This window comes from Anneissia japonica, unplaced genomic scaffold, assembly GCF_011630105.1.
Source record: "Anneissia japonica isolate Jap-2015-1 unplaced genomic scaffold, ASM1163010v1 scaffold287960_len3192837_cov198, whole genome shotgun sequence".
Classification (NCBI taxonomy): Eukaryota; Metazoa; Echinodermata; class Crinoidea; order Comatulida; family Comatulidae; genus Anneissia; species Anneissia japonica.
The window spans coordinates 1,427,640-1,454,169 of NW_022712725.1; the positions used below are offsets into that span (position 1 = coordinate 1,427,640).

General features: G+C 32.4%; 2 protein-coding genes across 24 annotated transcripts in view; one reads left to right on the plus strand and one right to left on the minus strand.

Annotated features, from left to right (window-relative positions):
- Positions 1 to 3,112: 3,112 nt before the first annotated feature.
- On the plus strand, positions 3,113 to 22,230 carry LOC117108087 (zinc phosphodiesterase ELAC protein 1-like; the record flags this gene model as incomplete). 2 transcript variants are annotated; one of them, XM_033249981.1, is given in 10 exon segments in its annotated part: positions 3,113 to 3,161; positions 4,679 to 4,794; positions 5,608 to 5,805; positions 5,918 to 6,012; positions 7,330 to 7,425; positions 8,038 to 8,186; positions 9,544 to 9,675; positions 10,001 to 10,095; positions 10,383 to 10,521; positions 20,236 to 22,230. In XM_033249981.1, coding segments are annotated over 9 exon segments (1,044 nt in total), but the record flags the coding sequence as incomplete, so codon positions are not given.
- The window catches only part of LOC117108084 (microtubule-associated protein tau-like), a 59,066-nt gene continuing 44,518 nt past the window's right edge, over positions 11,983 to 26,530 (minus strand). For 8 of the 22 annotated variants that reach the window (XM_033249963.1, XM_033249960.1, XM_033249958.1 and 5 more), the window contains 6 exons: positions 25,828 to 25,923; positions 24,987 to 25,082; positions 17,719 to 17,814; positions 16,247 to 16,342; positions 15,706 to 16,080; positions 11,983 to 15,555 (listed from right to left, as the gene is read on the minus strand). In XM_033249963.1, coding sequence (XP_033105854.1) covers positions 15,469 to 15,555; positions 15,706 to 16,080; positions 16,247 to 16,342; positions 17,719 to 17,814; positions 24,987 to 25,082; positions 25,828 to 25,923 — 846 coding nt within the window. In that variant the 3' untranslated portion in view covers positions 11,983 to 15,468. Of the gene's footprint in view, positions 15,556 to 15,705; positions 16,081 to 16,246; positions 16,343 to 17,718; positions 17,815 to 22,236; positions 22,333 to 24,986; positions 25,083 to 25,827; positions 25,924 to 26,530 lie in introns of all 22 variants that reach the window. The other 14 variants (XM_033249975.1, XM_033249969.1, XM_033249977.1 and 11 more) reach the window with 12 other exon arrangements.

Genomic DNA, 26,530 nt, shown 5'->3' on the forward strand with positions numbered 1-26,530 from the left:
GAGCGAAGGCCAATTCGAGCGAATTCGAGCGGATTTTTTTTTTTTGAGCGGATGCTAGTTCGAGCGGAAGAAGATCCACTTGTGCGAACAACAACCTGTGCGAGTTACATACGAATTACCGTACTTTAAAATTTCTATTATTTCTATTTTCGATCTAACAATTTGCTCAAGCTTTGCCTGGGAGGCAGGGGAAAGCCCCAGTCGGTTCCGAGATAGACGCCTATAGCCTTATGTATAGCAAGTCGTATTTAATGGATTTTTAGGTTAAAAAATAATAAAGTTCAATTTGTTCTGAATGTATATGGTAAGTGAATCCTACTGGGAATAGAAATTTCCTTTATAGCCTGCCATTCTCTATCTTAGAGTAAATAAATAAATAAACAAACAAACATACCCACATTCATAAAAATAATGATATATCTTAAATTATACTAACTTAGCCAATGTTATCCTTTCCACATGTTTAAAAAAAAAACAGTGGGTTTTGAACTTTAGACGAAAATTGGTATGATGTCATTATTACTATACTTGTCACAGGGGCGGATCCAAAAATTTTCAAATGGGGAGGGGGCACACAACAGTTCCAGAATAGATAAATGAGTAGCACATAACATAAATATGCATTGAAATTTTTAAAATAGTGGCAAAACCGCCCCTGTCTCACACTACTACACCATTCATTTGTGCACCTTCTGACACACATACGTAAAAATAATTTAAATTCCTAGGGTGATTAACAATTACACAATTAAAGTTGCTCCCATTTACAAATATAGGCCTAAATCGTAAATCTACAAATACAATTACAAAATTATATAATTCAATTTACAAATATAGTTTGCTTTTTTTAAAAATACAAAACCCCAATCAGTGGCGTATCTGGGGGGGGGGGGGCGGGGTGGTGAATAGGGTGGCTAGCCACCCGCCTTTGTTTACCGTGAACAAAAAATAATGGTCACTCGTCTTGTGTGTGTGCTTCTCGTGCACTCTAGTAAAACATGCACTTTATTTTTTAAGCATTTCAATTTGTTGCTTGAAGCTTTCTTAGGGCATTGCCGATTTAATCACCAAATTGGGGGACTTCGTCTTCGCTTCGCATCGTTAAAAGTTATATTAACTATTAGCACATTGCAGTGGCGGATCCAGGGAGTTCAGGGGGTTCAGACGAACCCCCCTCTGTGAAGAAACGTAACAAAATACTATGGGTCATGGCTTACAAAATTCATGCTAACTAGACGCGGATCCAGACCTTCACCCACTGCGCCCAGGCGAAAGTCAGGGTGAGAATTCAAAATAAAATGTTGAACATTTTTTCCAACAATCATACATACTTTCCTTGACGCTTATTTTGAACATTACCATTAGGAAAATGTTTAAATCCACACTATCCTATACCTTACACTTTTAAACTGATTGTACTGTAGGCCCTACCAGAGAGAGAGGTATATTTCCAATAAATTATGGTCTTCCACTTATATTACGCATGATACAGTGAATAGCAAACGTTATGTAACCACTAATAATACTTAGGTCCAGTGGCGTAGGTATGGACAGTGCAGTCAGTGCACAGCACTGGGGCCCGGGGCTATTGGGGGCTCGTTCAATAGGTCTAATGATCTAAAAATATAACTTTTCATATAAATCCTATTTAAACTTTAAAAGGACCCTTCAATAATAATAGGTTTTAGATGCTATATATTATTGATTATATTCATTACAATTTACCTATTACCTATTTCCCAAACGCTGCAAGTAAAAAAACAACAACAATTATCTTGGAAAATATTAAAAGATATTTATAGTTTATCACTCTGTTCCACTTTAGCCAATTTCTGTCTACATTTGTGTTTGTGGTATTAAAGTTGGTTGAACTATTATTGTGTACGTTTTTAAACACTTCAGATCATCATAACATCATGAATACATTTTAGATTCAATTCACTGCAAGTAGGTCGATGACTGTTCTGTTATTGAATGGTAAATGTTATTTTCGTGACGATAGACAATACCTGGATTTGCGTCAGGAGAAGCAATTAGGGGGCCTATATGTATTTTGCCCAACCTGTCGTGGAAATATATTGAATACTCAGTGGGAGATTCAATATACGTTTTTAAATCACATTTCTATAGCAATAAAATATCGTCACGCACATTTGTATTTGTTGTATTTTGAAGTTGGTTCAACTATTGTGTACCTGGATTTTCGTTGGGGGGCGTTTAGGTGCAATTTTGCCCAACCTGTCGTGAAAATGTACTGAATATTCCATGCGTGTGAAAACACTTGCAAAAAATGCTCTAGGAATATACTTATTACTATTATTGAATGGTAATTGTTATTATCGTGATGGAATAAACAATCAAGGGCGTCGATCCGTGGTTGAAAGTGGGGTGGGGGGGGGGGGGGGGGGGGAACGAAATTAAAAATAAAGTCTTGGTTGGGTACCAGGGGGCGAAGTCTCCGAGAAGCTCTGGCGCCTATAGCCTTTTAATTTATTTTAAGCAATGCAATTTCCATACGAAATTTTTGAAATATCCAGTGGCGGATCGAACAATTTGAAATAGAGCTGGGCCTACAGAGGGACCTTTACAGATGGAGAGTGTAGGCGACCTCAGCTCCACCATGGCTGGGGCTGAGATAAGAAAATTTATGATTACGGCACCTCTAGTTGGTCGGAAATGGCACTCTCAGACTAAATTTGAATATAATTTTCATTTTTCTCCACTTTTAAATTTCGAAAAAAAAAAAAAAAAAATTAGGGATGGTGGGCCGGCTGGGCCCCTTGAATCTTCCACTGAAATACTCATCATAAAAAGTTTTTAAAATTATCCTTTTTAACATACAGTAGGCCTTTAGCAACAGCCATATCTAAAATGGAGTAGATAATGATTTTCAATCGTAGGTTGTTCTCTTCAACAGTTGTATGGTCTTCCTGGCTTTTTGAACACAATCAGCTTTGGGACAATTGAAGACCGTGATCCCATTGAACTATATGGTCCCACTGGATTACGAAGATACGTCAGAACGAGTATGGATGTATCGAGGTCGCAGTTGAACTACCCACTCATAATTAATGCTGTCTCTTATACACATCTAGATGTGTATAAGAGACAGGCTTATCCATCTCCCAATAGATGTGCATCATCTCTGATATTTAGAAATGGTAAATAATGGTTCTATTTGATTGAAATCCGTTCGTAAACGTGTTGCAGGGTGATCCTCAAGAAGAGCGGTGTAGGCCTAGACCTAGGTCCAGTCTAGGCTAGGCCTAGGGTCTAAGCCTACGATAGGAGGGTCTAAGCCTACGATAGGAGGCCTAGTGACTGGACTGAATAGACATTACGTAGATCTTGAGAGATGTACAGAGAAGCAGTGTGACCACTGCTTGGGATTTATCGCAAGATATTGGAATTTTTAATGACATCTTGGGATTTTTTGTTAACATTTCATTTAATCTTGGGATTTTTGAATGATGGAACTTTTCATTTTTCTGTTCTATCAAGCAGTACATATTATAGGCTTCTAAGACCAAGTTACTTGTAACACCTATGTTCACAATTGAATGAGGGTTGATTTGTTCAAAATGAGACCCATTGGAAGGTCTGAGTATTTTTTTTTCAATTCTGATAAAAACAATGGTTAAAGCCATTTTCATCATTTTTCTAAAAATAAATATGGTGAATTTTTTAACTAAATCTCTTGATCATAATGTGTCCCAATGGATTGGTGGATAGGCTTTTTGCTTCAGCACGTAAGGGCTAAAGTTGAGCAAATATATTGCATTTAGATGCCAAGAAATAATGCACCATCTCATAGTTTGCAAATGCTTTTCATAGTGTTTTAATTTGACAATTATAAGTTCAATAAAATTCATAAAAAATACAGTACTTTACTATTACCAGCTTACATGTGAGAAAGAAGTTAAAACAATCAACGCCTTTTTTCTATTAAAGTAAGAGTATGCTACTGGAATATTTTCTGTGTAATACAAATTAAATAAAGACAATTGGCCTGTCATATTTTATGTATGATTTTAGTTCATATAAGGTATATAATATCAAAAGGAACAAGTTATTGGTCTCGAAAATCCAGGCACTGTTTCGTTGTACAGTACAGTATAATAAAATTAATTGATAAAGCTTTAAAATTGGATTTTAAAATGAAGTTGTATATACAGTAATATTTTGTGTATCTTGGGATTTTAAAGCAATCTTTGGATTTTTTAGACTCAATCTTGCAGAATTTTCATTTTTCCCAGTTGTTACGCTGCAGAGAAGAGAAGAATGACAATTCGATGTTCAGAGGTTCCTCCTGCAGTGGAGTCAAACAGCTAGATAGAGATGTGGCCTGGGCCTACTCATGAACAATGTCTAAAGGCCCCTTCCAAAAAGGATGAAAAAATTTAAGGCAGAGTGACCCAAGGACAAATATAAAATTATAATTTAAAGTAAAATGTATAAAATGTATCCATGATGTTACCCAAGGGCTGCTGGGGTGGGGTGGTGAAAGAGAAGCTAACCTGTCCAACCTGGTAGGACCTGTTGACAGTTTCTGACTGCGAGCTAAGCGCTGTTGGTGGCCCATGTAATCTACTGTATACTGATGGCATCACCCTTGGTTGGCCTTAAAAAGAGGGTAATTAATTATAGAAATATGAAAATTACAAAATTGTTATTTCAGAAGGGGAATGCTGGATGTTTGACTGTGGAGAAGGAACACAAATTCAGCTCCAGCGAAGTATTATACGAGCAGGAAGAATTACAAAAGTTTTCATAACTCATCTTCACGGTGATCATGTAAGACAGTTTTTTGTGTGACAATATATTTTACAATTAAGGTCTCTCCCTGTAATTAAAGACCCCTTAAATTAAAGGCCACTATTCTGTGATCCCAAATTAACAAATGTCTTTTATCTTTATTATTCGAATTAGAGACCAAAGCTGCTAAAGACCAGTCCTAGAAGCGGTCTTTAATTGGAGAGAGACCTGTATACAAAATATATACAAGCTTGACATTAAAGCATTTCATGATGCAAAAAGGCTTACATTTTTATGCTACACATGCCAACTCTTATGCATAATGCAGGAGCATCCACTTTTTACATCTCACGCCCACGTTTATCTCACGCATCATAATAATTTATAAAAGATAAAATGTATAAATATCTCATGCATCAATAATTTTATAAAAGATAAAATTTATAAGCCCATTGTACGCTGAATTCATAAAAATGAAGTGAATTCATCATTAAAATGTGAATACAGGCCATAAAGTTCTTTTAACAAAGCTACCGACTGTAATTCCACCACTACAATTTTAAAAAATAAAATAGAAGGCGCACCAGACGGCAAGTTGGCAGGTATATTACACCCACCCCTCTTGTTGATCGTCCGTACTCAGATAAGTAGAACGCTGTAAGGGTGTTCATACAAATCAATCCTACATAGTTACTTGCTGCATCGTTTTTATCATGGGCACCCACCATTCAGAAAATCCAACCATATCTTTTGTAGATTAAAAAAGAAAAACATACAGTAGGCCTTTAGCAACAGCCATATCTAAAATGGAGTAGATAATGATTTTCAATCGTAGGTTGTTCTCTTCAACAGTTGTATGGTCTTCCTGGCTTTTTGAACACAATCAGCTTTGGGACAATTGAAGACCGTGATCCCATTGAACTATATGGTCCCACTGGATTACGAAGATACGTCAGAACGAGTATGGATGTATCGAGGTCGCAGTTGAACTACCCACTCATAATTAATGAATTACAAATTACTGATGACATGTTACCAGAAGACTGGGAAGTATGTTGAAACATGTTTTTATTGATTTATGTAAAATTTTGTTGTAGGATTTAAATTCTTAAAATCTAAAGCTCCCATTACAACTTTTGAGTAATGTATGTTTATTTTTTAGGATTGGCAATCCAACTATGATACCGTTGAACCTCAACATCCTTCCGAGTTGCCGGGACGGACCATCGCAAAAGATGAACATGGAGTATGGAATATGTAAGATTTTAATATTTAGCAATTTTTAGAGTATAACAAAATTATCATTATTGTAGAAATTCAATTATACCTCTATAATAATCATTGTCAATTGCCATCAATTGTAATTACATTTATTGATATAATTTTTAATTTATTAGATTGTTAATTCTGTTCAGTACCATTAACTTATATTATGTGTATTATAATGTTGCTATATCAATTATACAGAATACAGAAACTTTATTTGTCCAAGAAAGGAAATTTGTTTCGTTGACAAGCTCAAAACTACAATAGTCACATAAGTCAAAAACAAAATAAAATTTTACAAATATATAAGTAGAATAATTAAAGATTAATAATACATTACATAAAAGCCTATATTAATCAAATTTAATATAGCTATTTACAATCGATACAGATCAACAAACTGGGTCAAGATCTATCTTTTAACAAGCGAGTTGTATAGGTGGCAATAATTTAGCACAAAACATTTTCTAAGACGATCGTGATTTCCTTTAAGTGGGCGCAGTCTAATTCCTGATCTATTAAAAACATAGTAGTACTCATTTAGTGGGTGTGTAGGATCATCAATGATCAGTTTAATTTTTTTTTAAACCCTACCTTCATAGATAGCATTAATAGTAGGTAGGTCAGCACAAATAATTTTGCCTGCACGTTTCCTAATTTCTCTAATTGTTTTTTATTTTCACATGACAGCCCTGCAAATAATATAATGAGATTTACAGTTAGCACACTCTGAATGACATTTCTATAGAACGTCATAAGAATTGTATTATTTACATTATATTATTTGAACAACTCCTTGCCTTTGCATCACCACCTAAATTCAACAAAACCTGAAAATTACTTATTTTGCCTATTGTTTGCACTTACAAAAAGCGGACTACTATTGTTTCTGTTAAATATTTATAATGGCTTCTGGTAACAGCATGACACACGTTGAATTAACATGTCATACATGTACAGTAGTTAATACACCAAAAACTTAATCCAGAAATTTCACTTCAATAAACGACAAATTACCCAGAAATTTCACTTCACCAACTTTGGACCTCTGCTAATGTATATTTTATCTATATGGAACAAATATTTTTTATAAAAATTTAACGACCCGAAAATGTACTTTCCATATTAAACAGATAAATTTGAATCTGAATCTGAACGTCTGTGTCAATCTAATGTAATTGCATCTAGCAAAGGCAGAATGTTGCAACATTGTAGAAGAAGTGATGCCAAACGTTAAAGGGATGATGCAAAATACTTATGATCATTTAATATTTCAGCTGTATTTATCGCCATAGTTATCTTCTGTAGTTTTGAAAACGACAACATATTGGTTCAGGCTGCCCCATTGAAGCATAGAGTGCCAACATTTGGTTACATAGTTACAGAAAAGGAGCAACCAGGAAAGTAGGTTGTTTACCTTTCCTATTCTACATTGTGATGAGCATGATGTTCTGATGTTTACATTTTTCTGATGTTCAACTTTTTTAACTGTATTTTATAAATCGTTTTCATAATGAATTTTCTATTCAGTTACTCAAATTTTTGCTGTAAATTTTTTATTGTTATGTAATTTTTTATTACAAGTATTTTGATTTTTTTAAATTATTGCATTTTTCTGATGTATACATATTTTAACTATATTGTAATATTTTAATCCTTTTTATAATGGAATAAAACTTTTTAAAAATTCAATTTGATTATAAATAACATGCAATTTGGTGCTTGGCCACTGCTTGTTATGCCTAAAATGACATGTTGGTTGAAAAAATAAATAAATAAAGTAATATAATAGAGGTCATGACAATGTGCGCCTTATAAGCCCACCATTATTATTATTAAACCGTATTGTAATTAACCTGTCTATATATAAACATTGTATTAAATGTAGAGTGAAAAAGTCTTCCCAAATAATATTCTAACTTAAGCTGAATTTTCTCAGGTGTAGCAGGCTAAGACTCTGTTTTTTAATTTTTTTTAATAAAATCTTGTTTTCTATTTTAATTTTGTTCCTGTTAGGCTAGATGTAAAGCGATTAAAAGAGCTAGGTGTTCCAGCTGGACCTTTATATGGCCAACTAAAAAAAGGTGAATCAATTACGACTTCAGAGGGCGCTGTTATAAAACCAGAGGATGTGCTTGGTCTTCCTAGAGCTGGTAGAAAGATTGGTAAACATTTTTTAAAAAAACCATATTTTATAGAGGATGACCCTTCCAGCATATCCTAGAAGGTCTGGGGCCCTCTTAATTAAATGAAATAATGTGATGCTTTTATCAGCGGAGTCTCTTTATAAGGCTTAAGGAGTAGAGTTATTTTTAGTCATGAGAAAAAGTCATGCTGTTATAGGAATTGAACCTAGGACCATGGGTTTAGAGGGTAAGCATGTTAACCTCTAAGCCAACATTTACCCAAGTAGAGTATTTTTAAATCAACATGTTGAAGATAATGTACACGCAATAGTTTTGGTTTGATGTATTCAGTTTGAGCACATTAATAACAAAATAAAACTTAACGGTGAACAATAACAAATTTCAAATTGCAGTATTGTTTAATCCCCCTAACCATAACCCTAGAGAAGATTATAGAAATTTCAGTTGGCATGAAATACATATAACTTCTAATGAGAGTATTTTATATTTTTAATCTGATTAGTTCAAATGCACTGTAAAATCTTAATCGTTTTAAAATATGTGTTTTGGATCATCACAACTTCATAATTAAAAATGCTACTAGGTATTCATGTTGTAATTTACTTTTAATAATGATAATGATTTATAGTAATAATAATAATAATATTTATTTGGCAAAGTAAAAGTACAATCTTGCCAGGAGCAAGGAATAGGCACGAGCCCAAATAGTAAACTGCCCTTGCTCCATCATCAAAATATACAGTAAAGGCAAAAGAAAAACTTAATTAAAAAAATTAAAAAGTTAACCAAATTTAAAAATCCTTATTTGAAAATTAACTCAGAATTTTAGTACTGTAAAAAAGAAAGGTACTAAATTTGTAAAAACAAGGAATATTCAAAATAAAAACAGAAAAACACAAATCAGTATCTTGCGATCAAGTATTTAGTTAGTTGAGCTTTGAAATCAGAAATGGTTGAGGATTTCTGAATTTGAAATAGACCATTTAAAAACTCTTTGTTTAGTTGAACATTGTCATAATTTAAGGGGTGCCCGTTTAAAAGCCATCTCTTTCTGTGGCATCCTTTTTTCACAATGTTGTAATTTTCATACAATTTGTTTTTATTACTTTCACTTGATATCATTATTCCATATTTATTCTTATGTCATTGAAATTGTGGAAATAAATAAATGTTGATTGATTTATTGATTTTGTGTATTCCCACCTCAAAAAAACAGATTTCATATACTGCACTTAAATCTTGAATCATACCAAATCATACCATATATATAGACCATTTTGTCAGGATTATTTTGAAACAGCACTGCCAAGTTATTTATGATGACAAACTATCTGATGTGGCTCATTTCTGTTCTTTTTAATTGGTATCCCTGTAGCTTTCCTTTGGGATACATGTGATGCTTCCCTAGCTGCTCCTCTTCTTCAGGATGTAGACGTGATGGTCCATGAAGCCACTATGGAGAATGAGATGAAGGAGAAATGTGTGTTGAATGGACACTCGACACCAGGTAAGAATTAATAACAATTCACCAGAAAAAAAATCAGTAAAATTAAAAATCAACCAATAAATCAACTGTATAATTTTTGAAAATTGCCTTCTCACAAGGCCAAAAAGACCAGTTCAAAACAAACCAATCAGCTGCCAAATTTTAATTTAACTTTGATTAGGTGTCATTCGTCATTACTTTCTTTTATTTATCTTTCATAACTCTAATTTCCTTCCTAACAAATGTCTGCATACCTACAGTACCTGCTAGTAAACAGTGTACACAAAATATTTTTCAATTCCTGTTACCAAAATAAAGATTGTAAAAATTGTAATGTTTTTTTCAGAGATGGCTGGTGAATTTGCACGTAGTGTTGGAGCCAAAAAGCTAGTAATAACGCACTTTAGTCAACGCTACAAAACTAAAGATAGCGAGTTAAAGGTTTGAAATAGACGTACATTTTTTTTAATGATTCTGAAATGTTCATCTTAGTTTTTACATTAGAAAGCCGGGGATGTACTTTGTCGTAGGACCGTTGACCGGCGAATCAAACTCTGCTACCATTTGAGCATCTTGGCATAGCATTCTTCATAGAATTGTGTCAGTCGATGATTATCAGGCACAGTGATCATGTCTGGAAATAACTCCCAAAAGTCTCATCCCAAGAGTTTATAGATGATGTCATAGGTTACTGTATAAGCTTTAATTTTAATTTTTTTTAATTTTAGGGGGATGAACAGACAACAGACAAATTATTACAGCAAGCGAAGGATGCTTTCCAATGCGATAACGTAATTGCTGCTGAAGATTTACTTACACTCACAATACCAGCATTGAGGTGATGACTAAAGACAATAGTACTAGAAGGTTAGTGAATTTATGACAGCAGTTTGGAATGGTAACAACTCACCTCATCACACCTATGTGCACTGGCCTTGGTTAAGTTGCACTGCATTTACTAATATTTGTGACTGGCTCTGGAAATATAAGCTGTTCGCGAGAAAAATGTTAGCATTCTTAGATTCTGTATGGATTCTTCTGTAAGCAGTGTTTATTTGGTGGAAATTGGTTGAGCAAAGTTATGATATTTAGTTTCTTTGGATATCAGCCATGAAGGTTTTGAGAGAACTGCTTCCAACGATTCCAAAATCAATAGTTTAATATTAATATTTGTGTTTTGAAAATAGTTTTAATATACATTACTTTTCAGTTAGATTTAGTGATTGATATTTTGCAGAAATTGTTCTTCAGTATATCTTTATAAAATGCAAAAACCCAAAAATGTTCAAAATTCTGATTCTCGAAAGTTTTGTGTGCTTGTGCAAAATTAGAAATTGTGAAAAGCTGCCATATTTATGTTTATGAAAGTTTTTAGTTTAGCATTTAGGTTAGACAAAAATATTTATATCAAACTGTAGCTGAAATTTTTCTTCAAAAGAATCAAAACAAAACAAAAATATAACATTCAAAATTCCGTATAAAAATATAATAATAAAAAAAAAACATATGGGAATATCTGTTGGCAGGCTGTTGTGAACGAAGATGTTAAAGGCTTTGTTCATGTCTTGAGAAGACATGCTGGTGTGTTGAAATATATAAAAATAGAATAATAGTTCAGTACATGAGTGTAATACTAAAAGGGTAATGGAATGTTCTGAACTAAAGCCCAGTGAATAATGGTCATCTCATATTTGTTTATCATCATTATCAACATCATCATCATCAACATCATGAGCATCAGCATCATCATCATCAATATCATCACCATCAACATCATCGACATCATCATCGCTGTCATCGTCGTCATCATCATCATCATTATTATCATCATCATCATCAATATCACCGTCATCGTCGTAGTATCAGTTGATAGCTGTAGGAACATTTGCTCAAGTTGCAAAAGTCATATTCATTATTTTGAGGAATAGTAAATTCAATATTTGAAAAGGGTGTCATATGATCACAAAGTAAATAATAAACAAATGAATTCCTTATAGTTTGTAATTAATAGTGTAATTGTTATCTTATAGCCATAGTTGTAGTAATATTTGCAAAAGTTGTAATGCTTATTTAATCTTTAGTGGGAAGAATTACTAAATCTCAGTATTTGAAAACCAATGATATTATTTGATAAGTAAATAATAAACAAATAAATATATATAAAGATTGTGATGTAATATAATGATCATCTGATAATTGTAAATTGTATATGGTATTATTGTAAGTAATGATTAAATCATATTATTTGATCTGTCTTAATAAAATACAGTACTTCGGTGTCGGTCACTACAGTAATCGCAAAATAAGAGACAATTGGAGAAAACAGGCTCATTCTGTCAACACATTTATTTACTAGAAACTTGCATACCATAAACACCACAGAAATTCCAATAATATTTACAAGCTGCCAAAAAACACAGGATAATCTGTTAATATAACACTAATTACATATACTGTATATCTACTGTTGACAAAACTCAAAATGGAAAAAAAATCTGAACTCATTTGCCACATGTAAAAAATTACGTTTTTTCCAAAATTTCTTGGCAAGAATATAATCTGCTTTAATTTTAGAGAATTATTATCGTTGTAAATTTCCAGAATCATTGCTTTGATTTGGTATATAACATTTACTTGATATTATCCATCTTCTTCATATGCAATTGTTTAAGATAAATTGGGTTAATATTTTTTTAATTTTTAGAACCCATATCTGAATATAACTATGACAAAAATTATTCCAATCCTATAAAGCCCACGTCACATTATTAATCCAGTAGTGGAATAAATGTCCATTGCAACGCATACTTGGCTCTCTATAGGGTCACAAAACACTAGAGTGGGAATAGAACTCCCGACCTTAAGACTGTTGCAACCACTACACCAAGTGTTCCCCCACATATGAACATGCAAATGCTGAATTAAACACTTATATGCATAAATAAATTTTTATATGAATAATGATATGCTTTCAACACACTTATATATGTATAAATATCTAAAAGCGAATTGGATTTTAATAAGCAGCCATTGCTTAATATGTATTTAGCAGGTGAATACCAGAATAAACAGTAAAGTTTTTTTGGCTCGAAAATAAAATGCTGCAATGATTTAAACAGCCATTTGTAGGTATCGGTATTTAATTTATATTTAGCAGATGACTACCAGAATAAACAGTAAAGTTTTTTTTGCCTTGAAAATAAAAACGCTGAAATGATTTAAGCAACCATTGTAGGTATCGGTAGTTAATATATATTTAGCAGATGAAGACTAGAATAAACAGTAAACTTTTTTTGCCTTGAAAATAAAATGCTGCAATGATTTAGAGTAGTGACCATTTTCATTCACTCCAACAACTTCAATTGTGTGCTCTTCAGAAGTGTAAAAAGGTATTATTTTTACCGAAAGTACAATGCATTATTTCAGTAGCCAAGCACACACAATAAATACAACATATTAATACTTATAATAACTTATAATGACATACAATTTTCATTTCTTAGTCTGTTCTATGTTATAGGGTAAAAGTTCACCAGTACATTTCCGATTTTCTGAAATTAAAACTCGTGTTCCAAATTATATTCTGTTTCTTTACATTTCTTTAATAATTTCTACCAGCCATTTATAGATTTTTTCTTTTTTGTTTACAAATTAAATACAGTACTCAATTTTTTTTTTTTAAATTTCAAATTCATAATAATTATTTCCACAATCTACTACTTGTATTATTAACAACCATATACATAAATTTACAACTTGACTTGAAATCAATATTGAAGAAATTCATTCATAAATTAATATCTGCAACATTTAATAATGAATTCTTAAAGCACAAACATCAAAGAAATATACCATTAGTATACTACGTATATTCATACACATTGCCACAAATCTTTTGTTGAACTACCTTAAATCTTCATATACCTGGGTACACTATTATAGGCCCCTTATCTCTTAATAGGGAGCTTCTGATTTAGCAGCGCTAGAACTGAATTACTCATTCGTGACCGTCCTCCCGAGCGTCCTACATTTTCTGCATACATATATTTGGCCAAATTGCGTCCTAGAATCTGCGCAACGAGGAGAACTTAACGTTCTCGCATGCGCAGATAACTTTTAGTAACGTCATTATGTTCTACATCTTACTGTTGTCGTGCAATCAAAAGCTCCCTAATATGGTACGACCATACCTCAAGCGATTTACGGTTTTCTAAAAGTCTAACCATGCAATCAGAAGTATAGATTTCTTTATATCAACACTGTTTCAACTAAAAAACCTTCAGTTAAATTTGTTAATTATGATGATAAATCAAAGACACCTAATTAGAAACAATTATTGTAGTTTAATATGATAGCCTAGTACAAACACGGATCTTCAATTATAGAACACTGATGATTGTTTAAGATACAACTGATTGTTATTATAGCTGTTAAATTGTTTTTAGTAGTGCACCAACTAAATCTACCTTGCATCGTTACATTCATGGAAAACGGTTTGGAAAACGGATAAATTTACAAATTTGGATTATTACTAAACATTAATTGATACAAATCTTAACAGTCCATTTTTGGTACTGTACATAAAAGATATTAGAAACTTTATTTTGCCAACCTCACATAATTGCGTTATCAATTTATGTTATGTTAACATGGGAATCTTCACCTGATGAAGCCTTTTTTTTTAAATCTTTTAATGGTACATTTTTGTATGTTATTATGTGTTTGCTAATAATTTTTAAATAACATTAACTTACTTAACATCAGTTCTAATAAAGATGTTTTTAATGTACATTTTTTGTAGAAAGATATACAGGATCTTTAAATTTCATCCTATTAATTTTATTTAACCCAATTTATTTATAAAATTTGTTTTGGTTAATTAATTATTTACATCCAAAGTTTTTTTTAAGTGCAATCATTTCCTCAATCAATTTTTTCTTTATATAAATAATTTATCATCATATATTATTTTGGGCCTGTACATTATATTCAGTCAAGGATCTGTCATTTAAACAGTTTGTTTTTAATATTGAATGAGATTCTTTAGTAATACCGAATAATATTCCAAGAATTATGTTTTTCTATTAAACTTGTGTTTGAATATATATCAGATTTTTTTCATGTATAAAATATAGATAGGAAAGTTATGAATTTTTTTATTTACCCCATAACATTTTAATTAAATGAGGATTTTAGAGCTTTATAATTACATAGCAGATAAATACTATTGATGTGCTACAACACTTTAAGAAGTAAGGAACATCAAAGTTTGGATTTATTTTATGGCATACAATGTGTAGCATGAAATAAATTGTTACATGCTACACATGTTTTATGGTGTAGGATATGTGGCATGCAACTTTTGATTATTTTTTTCACATTACAGTACTATACATTATGATGAATCTATGGAATGTAGCATGCAACATTTTGATTATCATTATGACACGTTTCATACATGCTACACCTATAATGTTAGCTATGTGGCATTGTTTTATTGTATTTTACCTACATGCTACATTTTATGTTGTACAGGCATCACAAAATATATCTGATACTACTGTATGGCACATTGTTACATGCTATTGCTACACCAGTGATGTAAGCTATGTGGCATACAATATACTTCTTTCTTTGAATAGCAAGGTACTAGAGGCATGCCTTTTTGACTAGGTAGATAACCAGTAGTACTGACTGTAACTATAGAGATTCTTAAGTTGTTAGTTTAATCAGTTTTTGTGTGTGCATCTAAATTTGGAGATGAACCATGGCTGGCTTATTCCATGTCTTTTTAGTAAAACTGTTTTTATTTTCTCATTCTGCAACTTCCTCTTCAACCACCATCCCGTGGTCTGTCCTTGGGGTCGCATTTTCCTTGAAGGTCAACTTCTCATCTAGAATCTGCAAGCAAAAAAGAAGACACAAATAAAGGAAAAACATGGTAAATTTGAGAGAAATTGGCCCATTGTGCTCAAAACCAAGCATAGAAGAAGTCAAAATGATGACAAGTAACTGTGTCATCAAAACAAAATACAAAGTACAATAACCTACCTGGATATTCCCACCTCCTGGCTGATACTTAATGTTGGCCTTTGACCCGACCTTTGGTGCTGCTGTTTCCTTGAAAGACAAACGTTCATCAAGTATTTCGATGTCACCACCACCAGGTTTGTGCTTAATGTTGGCCTTTGACCCGACTTTAGGAGCAGCTTTTTGTTTGAATTGTAGATGCTCGTCAGTGATTTGAACATCTCCACCACCGGGCTGGTGCTTCAAATTGACCTTTGACCCGATCTTAGCTTCTGCTTTGAAGCTAACCTGCTCGTCAACAATCTGCACATCACCACCACCTGGCTTGTACTTTATGTTATCCTTTGAACCTACTTTCGACGTTGCTTTGCTAAAATCTAATTTGCGGTTTTCAATCTGAAATTCAATTCAATCAAGATGCATTAATAAATTACTTGGATACAATATTTATTGTAATTATTTTAAAAAGAAGTAAGGAAAAGATATAATGATGAAAAAAGTGTATTCAAAGTATAGGACAACATAAATTAAACAGAAATACCTCATCCCCTTATTTATTTACCTTGACTTTCCCCCCTCCTGGCGTGTGCTTGGTATTATCTAGTGACCCTATTTTACTCTGTGCTTTCTCTTTGAAGTCCACTTTTTGATTCAGAACCTAAATAATACACAGCAGGAAAAAAGGGACGGAACTTTAGCAATAGAATTAATTTTAGTATAACACAATGGCAGCCATTTTCAGTTTTCCATGAGCAAATTTTATACAGATACAAGCAGTATCATAATAATATACTCATATTTATTATTGTTATTATTATCACTATCAATTATCATTATTATTATTATTGCTATTAATATTATACCTAGTGTTATTATCCATATAATTTTTATAGTTATTTGTTTTTTTTTAATTATAATCATTTTCAAAAGCTATCCTATCAATATTTTTCCTACTGGGTATTATTATTTATATAATTATTATTGTTTTTGTTTTGTTGTTATCTATTATAAGTCAATCGTGACATCATCATTTTACATTCCACATAATTTTCCTATATTCAACTGAACATTAATTTGTTGTAGTGCATTTGCTCTGGCTTAAATGACAAGGAGTTATTGCTGTTGACAAAAACAGATATGATTAAAAATCAATATGTTTTGCCGCTTGTGTGCAAAAAGCTTAAACACACCTTGTTGCTATCACATCACATTGCCAAGAGCATGTGATGAGCCTAGGACTAACTACCCTTCATCAAATAATAATTTATATTTATATAGCACATATTGCGCAGTGCCTGTTTGCACTTTAAACCGAATTATGTACGTTTTATAAAAGGTGTTGGCGAACAAGAAAGAAGTTATTTTGGGCACTGTGGGAAAAAAAAAAAATTGCCTTCAACCCCCGGAACTGCTTCAGACAATTGTTTTCAGTTAATAATGGCTCCTTTTGGGTAGTATTTCCAACAGTGCCCTCATATGTTAAAAGTAAGTGTGTATTATATGTTATAATCATTATCATTATTATCACTATCTATATTAACATTGCTATCCCTACTGTTATTGTTGTAACAACAGTATATTACCATTATCAATCTCAATGTTATTGTTCTTTAGTGTTATTTTAAATTATTCATTATTGTTATTATCATCTACATTATCATCATCATTATCATTATCATCACTCTCATTATCATAACTCTATATTTATTATTATTACTATTATTACTTATATATATATATATATATATACTGCTAATATTCTTAATTTTAGTGTATCTGTCCATACGAAATTGGAAATCGTATACCAAATAATTATAATTTCCTATTTCACATTGAATTTGCAGCATTTTCAGGAGATAGTGAGAGGAATTATTAATAAAAAGTAATCATAATGCTGCCACAGTTTGGTTCATTTGCTCTGGCTTAAATGACGAGGATTGATTGCTGTTGACAAAAACAGATATGATTAAAATATAAGAGAAGGGAGAAAAGATAAATACATCAGTTACATTACCAATCCTAGGCAAGCAATACCTTAACATTGCCACCCTGTGGAGTGTATTTTACATTGGCCATAGAGCCAACTTTACTCTCTGCTTTTCCCGAGAAGTCAACTTTATGGTTCTCGATCTAACACAGCGAAAATAAAATGAGGAAAAAGAAAAGTGATGGTTAATTTGTGATATGATGTGCTACATGCAGACATTCTTGCGTTATAGAGTTCTGCGTGGTTGATGTTACATTACTATGTCACCATGTGACACCCCTTCATTACTAAGGAACACTACCCAAGCGTTTGATACCGCTAAGTTACAGTTTACGTAGCCCTTTCAACTGTCTGTATACGTACTTAAATATTCGTAAGATAGGTTATGCCAAATTTCTGTGTTAATCAGGGTTTTAATAGGCAATTATAAAGCCTGTTTTTCACTAGGCAAATCAAAGACATTGGTTCGGATCCCAAGCTCAGATTGGTTGCGCACTTTTTTTCGCTTCGTACAGTTCAGACTACCGATTTCGTTGAAGTGAAAACTCCAATAGTAATGTGAATATGAATGTGCATGAACCGACGCTTTCGACTCATGCGAATAAATAGAAACTAAAATAAACAGGCTTAGGCTGATACATACAGACAAAAAAGCTATGATAAACTGTGGCTCAGCCATAACAACTGCTTGGTAGGTACAGTACTTTAACTAGGTAATGAAGCAGTGTCACATGTTACAGTGGAATAGTGACATAGTACTCTATAGGTTCTCAGTAATTGACCTCCATGCATGAATGGTAGAGGGCATCCTACTACTAAGATGTCTAATGAAATGGTTAAAAATATCTGTTCACTCGATATTTTATAGGGGCTTATGGGACTCAGCTGTATATAGAGTATTGTATTTGTACATCATTGTAGAGAGTATTGACAAATCTTAAATAGGCCTGTTCTAACCCATTCTCTAAACCTCCTCTCTATTCATCTATCCATTCTTATCATTAAAGTTTCACTTTTTTGAATATGTATGTGGGAAACGTGGTATCCCTCAATTATGATGGTAGCCAGATTTCAACAACATTCCCTCCACAAAAAAATAAAAACTGTTGAGAGTTAAATAGTGTGCAGGTGAGAACCCTAGTATTGTTAGTGTTAGTTGCATACTTCACAAAGCTTTCATAAATAAATAGTAAAAGCAGGTGTCACTTAAATAGTATATTAAACAGCATCTCTTTGGGAACATGACATGTGCGTATTAGCTCCTAGCCCCCATTTCCCTTGATAGCCACCTATAGGCAGATAGTCTACTGCCCCAAACTCCCATACTCCTGTCCCCCAGCTTATAGCCCTAAAGTCAATTTGATATGTTAGTACATTTACTTTCATAATTAGACTAGTATTTATTATTTGAGGTCATGACCTCTTGGATTATAGTCTATGCATGATGTTATTATCTACATATATGATAATTGTATGTAACTCTGAATGTAATTATTTTCCCAGAAGTACAAATTATATATTGCATACAAGGTGATATTTTGGAACAAATGATTTTATGTTCCAATTGGTGACCTTTTTGCAATCGCCTATACTTGGTCGTGTTTTACAAGATATCGTTGCAGAAAATGTGAATACATTTAAACAGCAAATAGAAATGTTACTGTTTGATGCAAAAATTCAGGATTTGGTCTTGTTAGATTTATTTACATCTGGTGTTGAAACATTTTGGAAAATTTTCATTTCGTGTATGGCAATCAGAAAAATACTCACTGGGTGATGATATTAATAACTAATGTTATCATTATTATTGTTATTAATATTTCCCAAAAGTATTATAAGTATATAATTTTTGTAAATATTCTCATTTCTTAAACTAGAAAATACCTAATACTGAATAAATGTTTCTAGTCTCCTACATGCTCACATATAAGCACTGGCCGAATACTGTATTTAGCTCTCTGGTATAATAGTAAGCCAGATGGCATAAGGTAAAAAAGATGCTGCTGTCAGGAACATAGTTCTTCTAAAGCCAGAATGCATTAAAACAGGCTACATGCCCTAATCAGAAGTTCATTGACTCTAGAAACTCAGTATCTTAAACTCATTGTTACATTCATTATGCATACATTATATGTGTGCGTAAATTATGTGTGAGTGTATTTTGGTGTGAATATTAAGGGTAGTGGGTAGTCACGCATAGCCAGCCAGATGGTACTACAGGTTCAAAGACTTCACCTGGTTGGCACGTATGCCCAAGCAAGATGGCAATGAACTAATGCTAAGAATTTATCTACCTGGCATACAAGATCTGGCAAGACTTTTTTTATACATTGGTTAGCGAACTGTTTTTTTGAAAGATTAAAGAAAAAGAAATTATTGAGTGTATGAGGTTAAGAGTAATAGGCCCTTGTAATTGCAATTGAATCAGTTCAGTAATTGGATTATTAATCAATGCTTTATTTCTTTATTGTGAGAAAAAAATAGATGTTTTATTGCAAGATATGGTGGTAGGACTAATTCCTCCATGGTGTAATAAAAATAATTTTGTTCTTCACATCCAACAGGATGGAACAATGCTTTAAAACCAATTCTCTTTATGAGGCTTAAGAAGTGGAGTTGTTTTAAGTCGTGAGAAAATGTCCTGCTGAGACAGGAATTGAACCCAGGACCCTGGGATTAGAAGGCAAGCATCTTAACTGCTAAGCTATTCAACTTCACAGTGGGTATACTAATCAGGCCAAAAAAAAAAAAATTATTTTTATTTGAAATCATTAACATCGGCCAGCAGGGGTTTGCTAAACAGTGTATGAAAAAATAAGCCAGTGGCAATAGCAATGGCCAAGGATACAAGTGTCAGAACAACAACAATCATATAATATAAGATAGCAGTAATTTATAAGTTCAGTGACTGTGAAAATCTCATAAAAATGTCTTAAATTCATTGCTACATTCATTACACATACAACATGTGTACACGCACATATAGCTGTGAATGTTAAGCAGGTACTTTAATTCGTACTACATCAATTTAGGATTTTAGAGAAACGTACAATCTAAGAGCTTAACTTTTGTGAAATATGTTACGTGTACTGGGATTTGAACCCATAGCCCACAATAATTTTTACTCTACCACTAGGCTATGACCTTTGTAGAGGTCACCTCGACATATTATCTGTCAATTGTTTCTATATCCTTAAATTTTTACTCCCTTGCAAACTTTGAATAATATGGTTATATTTGTCTAATAATTAACTAGCTCCCATTGACTATCACAATCTGTTATATATATATATATATATGTTATTCATTATTTATTGTGATTTCTGGAGCCCATAAAATTTTTAATTCTGCCTGTTTCTGTATTTTATCTTGATAAAGCCTTCGAGTAGAAAGTATTTGCTAGTTTAAATAAATTGTGTCGCAACCATACATCCATCTGTCTCTCTGTTTATCATCTGTTTATCTTTCTATCCATTTAATATCCATCCATTTAATATCCATCCATTTTTCTGTCTGCCTCTCTATCCATCTTCCAGTGAGTACCTGTCTTCTCACTTAGCAACGTCACACTAGATTGTACAGACATGCATCATCATACTGTACGTGTGCTGTGATTTTCATGCTCCATCATCCTATATAAGTATCTAAGCCTAGTTGAGCATTGATTTTCGTTCACGGTTGATATATTCATGATTTTCTAGCACCACCGGGCTTGTCGTCTAAACCTGCATTCGAACATTGTGTCCATTAATAGATTATTCGCACATGAACGAAGATAAATCTAATCGGGATACATGAATCGCATCTTTTATGCATTTGCTGTATGCATCATGTTTATAATTAAATTAAATATTCAAAATTTTTCTATGATGGTGGAAACAATAAATAAATCTATTCAGGCTGAGACTGCAATGAATTGAAATATTTTAAAACATTTTGATAATTTAAAAATTTTATTTATTTAATTATTGTTCTCCAAAGCTATTAAGGCATTTAGGAAGTAGAGCTGTGTTTAGGGGAAGGGTCAGAGGATGGGATAGCTGAAATGTGAAAAAAAATTTTAAAAATGCATTCAAATTTAAGTCTTAGTAGAGTGCCATTCTGTTATCCCAGCTACAACCATGATGGAGCTAAGTAGGTCTGGACCCTCTGTCTGTAATAAAAGTCCCCCTCAGACCCCTATTATTTCAAATTTCTGGATTTGCCACTGATATTTGTAACGAAAAATTGTTAGGATTAAAAGACAGTACTCAGGATTGCACCTCAATCAACCAACCTACACTCTAATTATGCTGTATTTTATATATAGTGGTTCTTAAAAGCAAGAACCTTAAAAACGTGATGTTATCATGCGAGGGAGCTTGCTTCTGCAAAGTTAGGCCATAGAGTTAGGCAAAGGATGGACATGGCTCTGCTTATTGTATTATTAGTTTCTAAGAATAGCAGGCAATTTTTAATCTAAATTCATAGTCTGTGCTAGTAAAATCCTGATCACATGCCACCACCAATCTTATACAAGACGATCAGATGAGCAATGAGCGTGCAACCTTTTATGAATGGTATACCTTGGTTTTACCGCCGCCAGGGGTATGCCGTATGTTCTGCTTTGAGCCAACTTTGCTTTTGGCACGCTTTCCAAAATCTAGTTTTGTGTTTATAATCTAAAGAAACATTCAGATATGCAAGTATAGATGTTAACTCGAAGAAAAATCCCACATAATTTGTTGTTTACTTCCCTACATAACATTTGGTGTATATGGAAAACAGGTGGTCAGAAACACAGTCTGTTAAACATTGCTAAATTCTCCTTTTTGTGGTTGCACTTTTTTCTAATTGTTAGATATGAAGTCACCTTCTAAATGTAACATTTTGTTTCATGGAGTTTACTTCTATTCTAAATTTAGCAGTTTATACACAGTAAAATATGTGATTTAGGAAAGTCAAAGTGCTAGGACAATGCATTACACATGATGCATTATCATAAAATAGAGGTATCATTGCCCATGCATTTGCTTTACGTATTTTGAAGTTAGTGAGCGCAGCAGCTGATTTGCGATATTGCTTGTTGTTTACGAAGATATCCACTTCGTAGGACACTCTGACCTACATCCTATAATAATGTTCTATGTCATTAAAAATACATTTCGTCTAAATTGGCTGTACACAATTTGTAAACAGAGCGTTGGTATATTACCATAATTGGCACTGCAATATGTTGTATTGTTTGAAATAGGAGAGAGGTAAAATATATAATTGTAAAATTTAATATAAATTATCTGTATTGATATGCATATTTAATTATTGATCATGCTGTTCATGCACATGGCCTTTGAGGTTGGGTCAAGGGTGATTGCAATCACAAATGCATAAGTAATGAAATAAATAATTAAACTTAATAGTCGTCAACAGATTCAATCTTTGCATAAATTCCCGTAACAAATTAATTTCAAATAATCAACAGTACAATTGTAGCAGAAAGCAGTTAGTCTGATTTAGATCACATATTCATGATTCCTGAAAACACGATGAACATAAATATTTATTAATTTTGTTAAAAAACCATGAGAAACTTTGAAAAACCACATAGAAGTACATATTTATAAAATGTATGTGTGAAAATTATATACTTGAATATTCAATTACTGCAAAATAATTTATTTCCTAATTTATTTTTAAATATTCATATTCTTAACACATTACGTAGATTGTTTTTAGTTCCATCAAGTGAACTCAATCCCAAAACCATTCTGAATATTATAATTATGTGTTACAGGATTACAGGGGCATTAACCACTGACAATTAAAGGAATGAAGGTGGTGGTAAATGAAGCCATGTTGGAGGGTAAATGAAAATAATTTTAAATGGTCATAGTGATAAATTAAATAGTCTGTAAAAAAGTAATAAATCAATGAATTCATAGTGATATTAAGTTCAATTTGGTTGGTGCTCATTCTTCAGAATTTTATTTTCTTCGTAACGGCCAAATATATATATACAGGTCTTCCTGTTAAAGACCACTTTTGGAACTAGGGTTTGTTATGCAGTGGTCTTTAGCAGCTGTGGTCTTTCATTAGAATTTTTTTTTTTATAGAATCCATTCATTTGGGGCTGAGGAAAGTGGTCTTTAATTAGAGAGAGACCTGTATTTATATAATATATAAAAATGAACAGATCCTAAGATTGTCATGTTATGACAATTTCAGAATAGATGTTAGGATTTTTTTTAAAGGGAGTCACCCCTAAAATACGATTGAATTTATGTCAGATAACAAAAGCATATTAATTATTTACAACAAACAATGTAGCAAATTGTAGTCAGCCACTGGAAGTGAAGTCCAAAAGAAAGCGAGCGAAACAACTTAAACCAAACACTCGCATAAGACACTTTTAAAAAGTGACACCTTAACATTACTCCCTTTTGGGGTATAGTTGGCGTTATCCAGGGAACCTGTTTTACTTTTTGCCTTCTTTGAAAAGTCAAGTGAAGCATTAAATATCTATTAGAAAAAGGTGGACAAATAAAAAAGAAAAGAAAAAAAAATTATAAAATGAATACATTCCACTAAACAATGTGAATCTACTATGTCTGTAATGAATTATTTTAATATACAAACAAGCATATTAAACAAGTGGCAAATGTAGAGAGAACAGAGAGGCATGTAGGACTAATCCTGCATTAGTCAATCCAACCATTGTCCAAACCTCATCTAACTACATGACACTCATAGTGTTGTTTACACATTATTAAAAGATTTCTAGTTGTCGAGGCCCTGTTCACACTTACCACAAATCTTGATTTCTCTGTTTATTTACTTTATTTAGATATTGGATTTACAGGAAAATTTACAACTTATAATTTGTTTTTTTAACTTGAAAGCTGTTTATTATTAAAAAGTGACACCTTAACATTACTCCCTCTTGGGGTATAGTTGGCGTTATCCAGGGAACCTGTTTTACTTTTTGCCGTCTTTGAAAAGTCAAGTGAAGCATTAAATATCTGTTAGGAAAAGGAAAACAAAAAAACAAAAAAAAAAAGAAAAGAAAAAGAAACTATAAACCAAAATTTTTCACTTTTACTTTTACACTGTTACATCTAACCAATGAAAAGCCTCTTAACTGCTTTATAAATGTAGTTTTTATTATTTTCTTTTTAGGGATGTATGAATTATATAAGCGTAAGCCACCTAAAAATAGAATTCCATTTATGTCATCTGCAAAAGCATACTCAGCGGCAAGTCTAGAAACTAGTAAAGTCTAAAGAAAGCGATACAACTCAAGCCAAACAATCAGAATATATACTTTAGAAGCGGATACCTTAACATTTCCCCCTCTTGGGGTATATTTGGCGTTATCCAGGGAACCTGTTCTACTTTTTGCCCGCTTTGAAAAGTTAAGTGGAGCATGAATTATCTGGTAAGAAAATGTAAACAAAAAACAACAGGATAAACTAAATTTAGAAATAAAAATATTGTTTTTCAGTAACACAAAGTTTTTCATTTCATTTCTTTCAGTGTATTTAAATCAACCCAAACAAAAAAATATTAGAATATAAGACTCTCACTGCACTATCATTATCGTTTTCTATCAAAGATGAATTTGTTGGTATTATTTCCCACATATAAGGATTCTGACCAGAGTAAGAAATAAAAGAAATAAGCATCGTTCAGTTTCAAAGTAATTATATTCTTCAGTGGTAAACCAACATGAGAAACAGATATCAATTTATATTTCAACTTACCATATTTCAATCCCCCACCCCCTTGTTTAACACTAACTGTAACACATTAATTAACGGAACTACTTTACTTATTGAGAGAACACTGAATAAGTAAGTTTCTTTTGATTGGTTGATAGGGTAAAGGGTAAATATAGGAGAATAACTCTTAGCTTGGAGCATCACATTGTTCCACAACATTGGTTTTCCCAATTTTTCAAATTTTTTTTCATAACAATTAACACAAAATTAATAAAATCCAATCTCAGGATAGGAATATTTTAGCACAAGCCGCCCAGAAATAGAAATCAATTTATGTAATTAGCTAAGCGTACTCGGCAGCAAGTATCGAGACGACTTCTAGAAGTAAGGTCTAAAGAAAGCGAATGATACAGAAACTGAAGCCAAACACTCAGAAAAGACACTTTTAAAAATCGATACCTTAACACCACTCTCTTTTGGGGTATAGTTGGCATTATCCATGGAACCTGTTCTACTTTTTGCCCTCTTTGAAAAGTCAATTGGATCATGAATTATCTAGTAAGGAAAGGTAAACAAAAAAAAAAAGGATAAACTAAATATAAAAACAAAAATATTTACTTTTCAGAACACCAAGTTTTTCACTTCTTTGCATTGTATTTGAATAAATCCAATAAAAAAAATGTATTAGTACTGTATATGAGAACCTCATTGCACTTTAATAACCATCTTGTCTCATAGATGGATTAGCCGGTATTATTTGCCAATATAAAAGGCTCCTGACAGGAGTTTTAAATGTAAGAAATGAGCATTGTTGGATGTAAAGTAGTCATGTCTTTGTCATAGGCCTTACTGTAAGAAACAGCAGTATTTCAGTTTATACTTCAACTGACCAAATTTGAATCCCAAACACTCCCTTTTTGACACTATGTGTTGCTGATAATTACCAAAACTACTTTTTGAGAAAACAGTTCTTTTGATTTGGTGATTAAGTAAAGGGTAAAGATAGGTGAATAACTAATAACTCACAGCATCACATCATTCCACAAAATCGATTTTTCCTGTTTTTAAGATTTTTTTTCATAACAATTAAGACAAAATGAATAAAATTCAATCCCAGGATAGAAATATTTTAGCATAAGCCACCCAGAAATAAAAATCAATT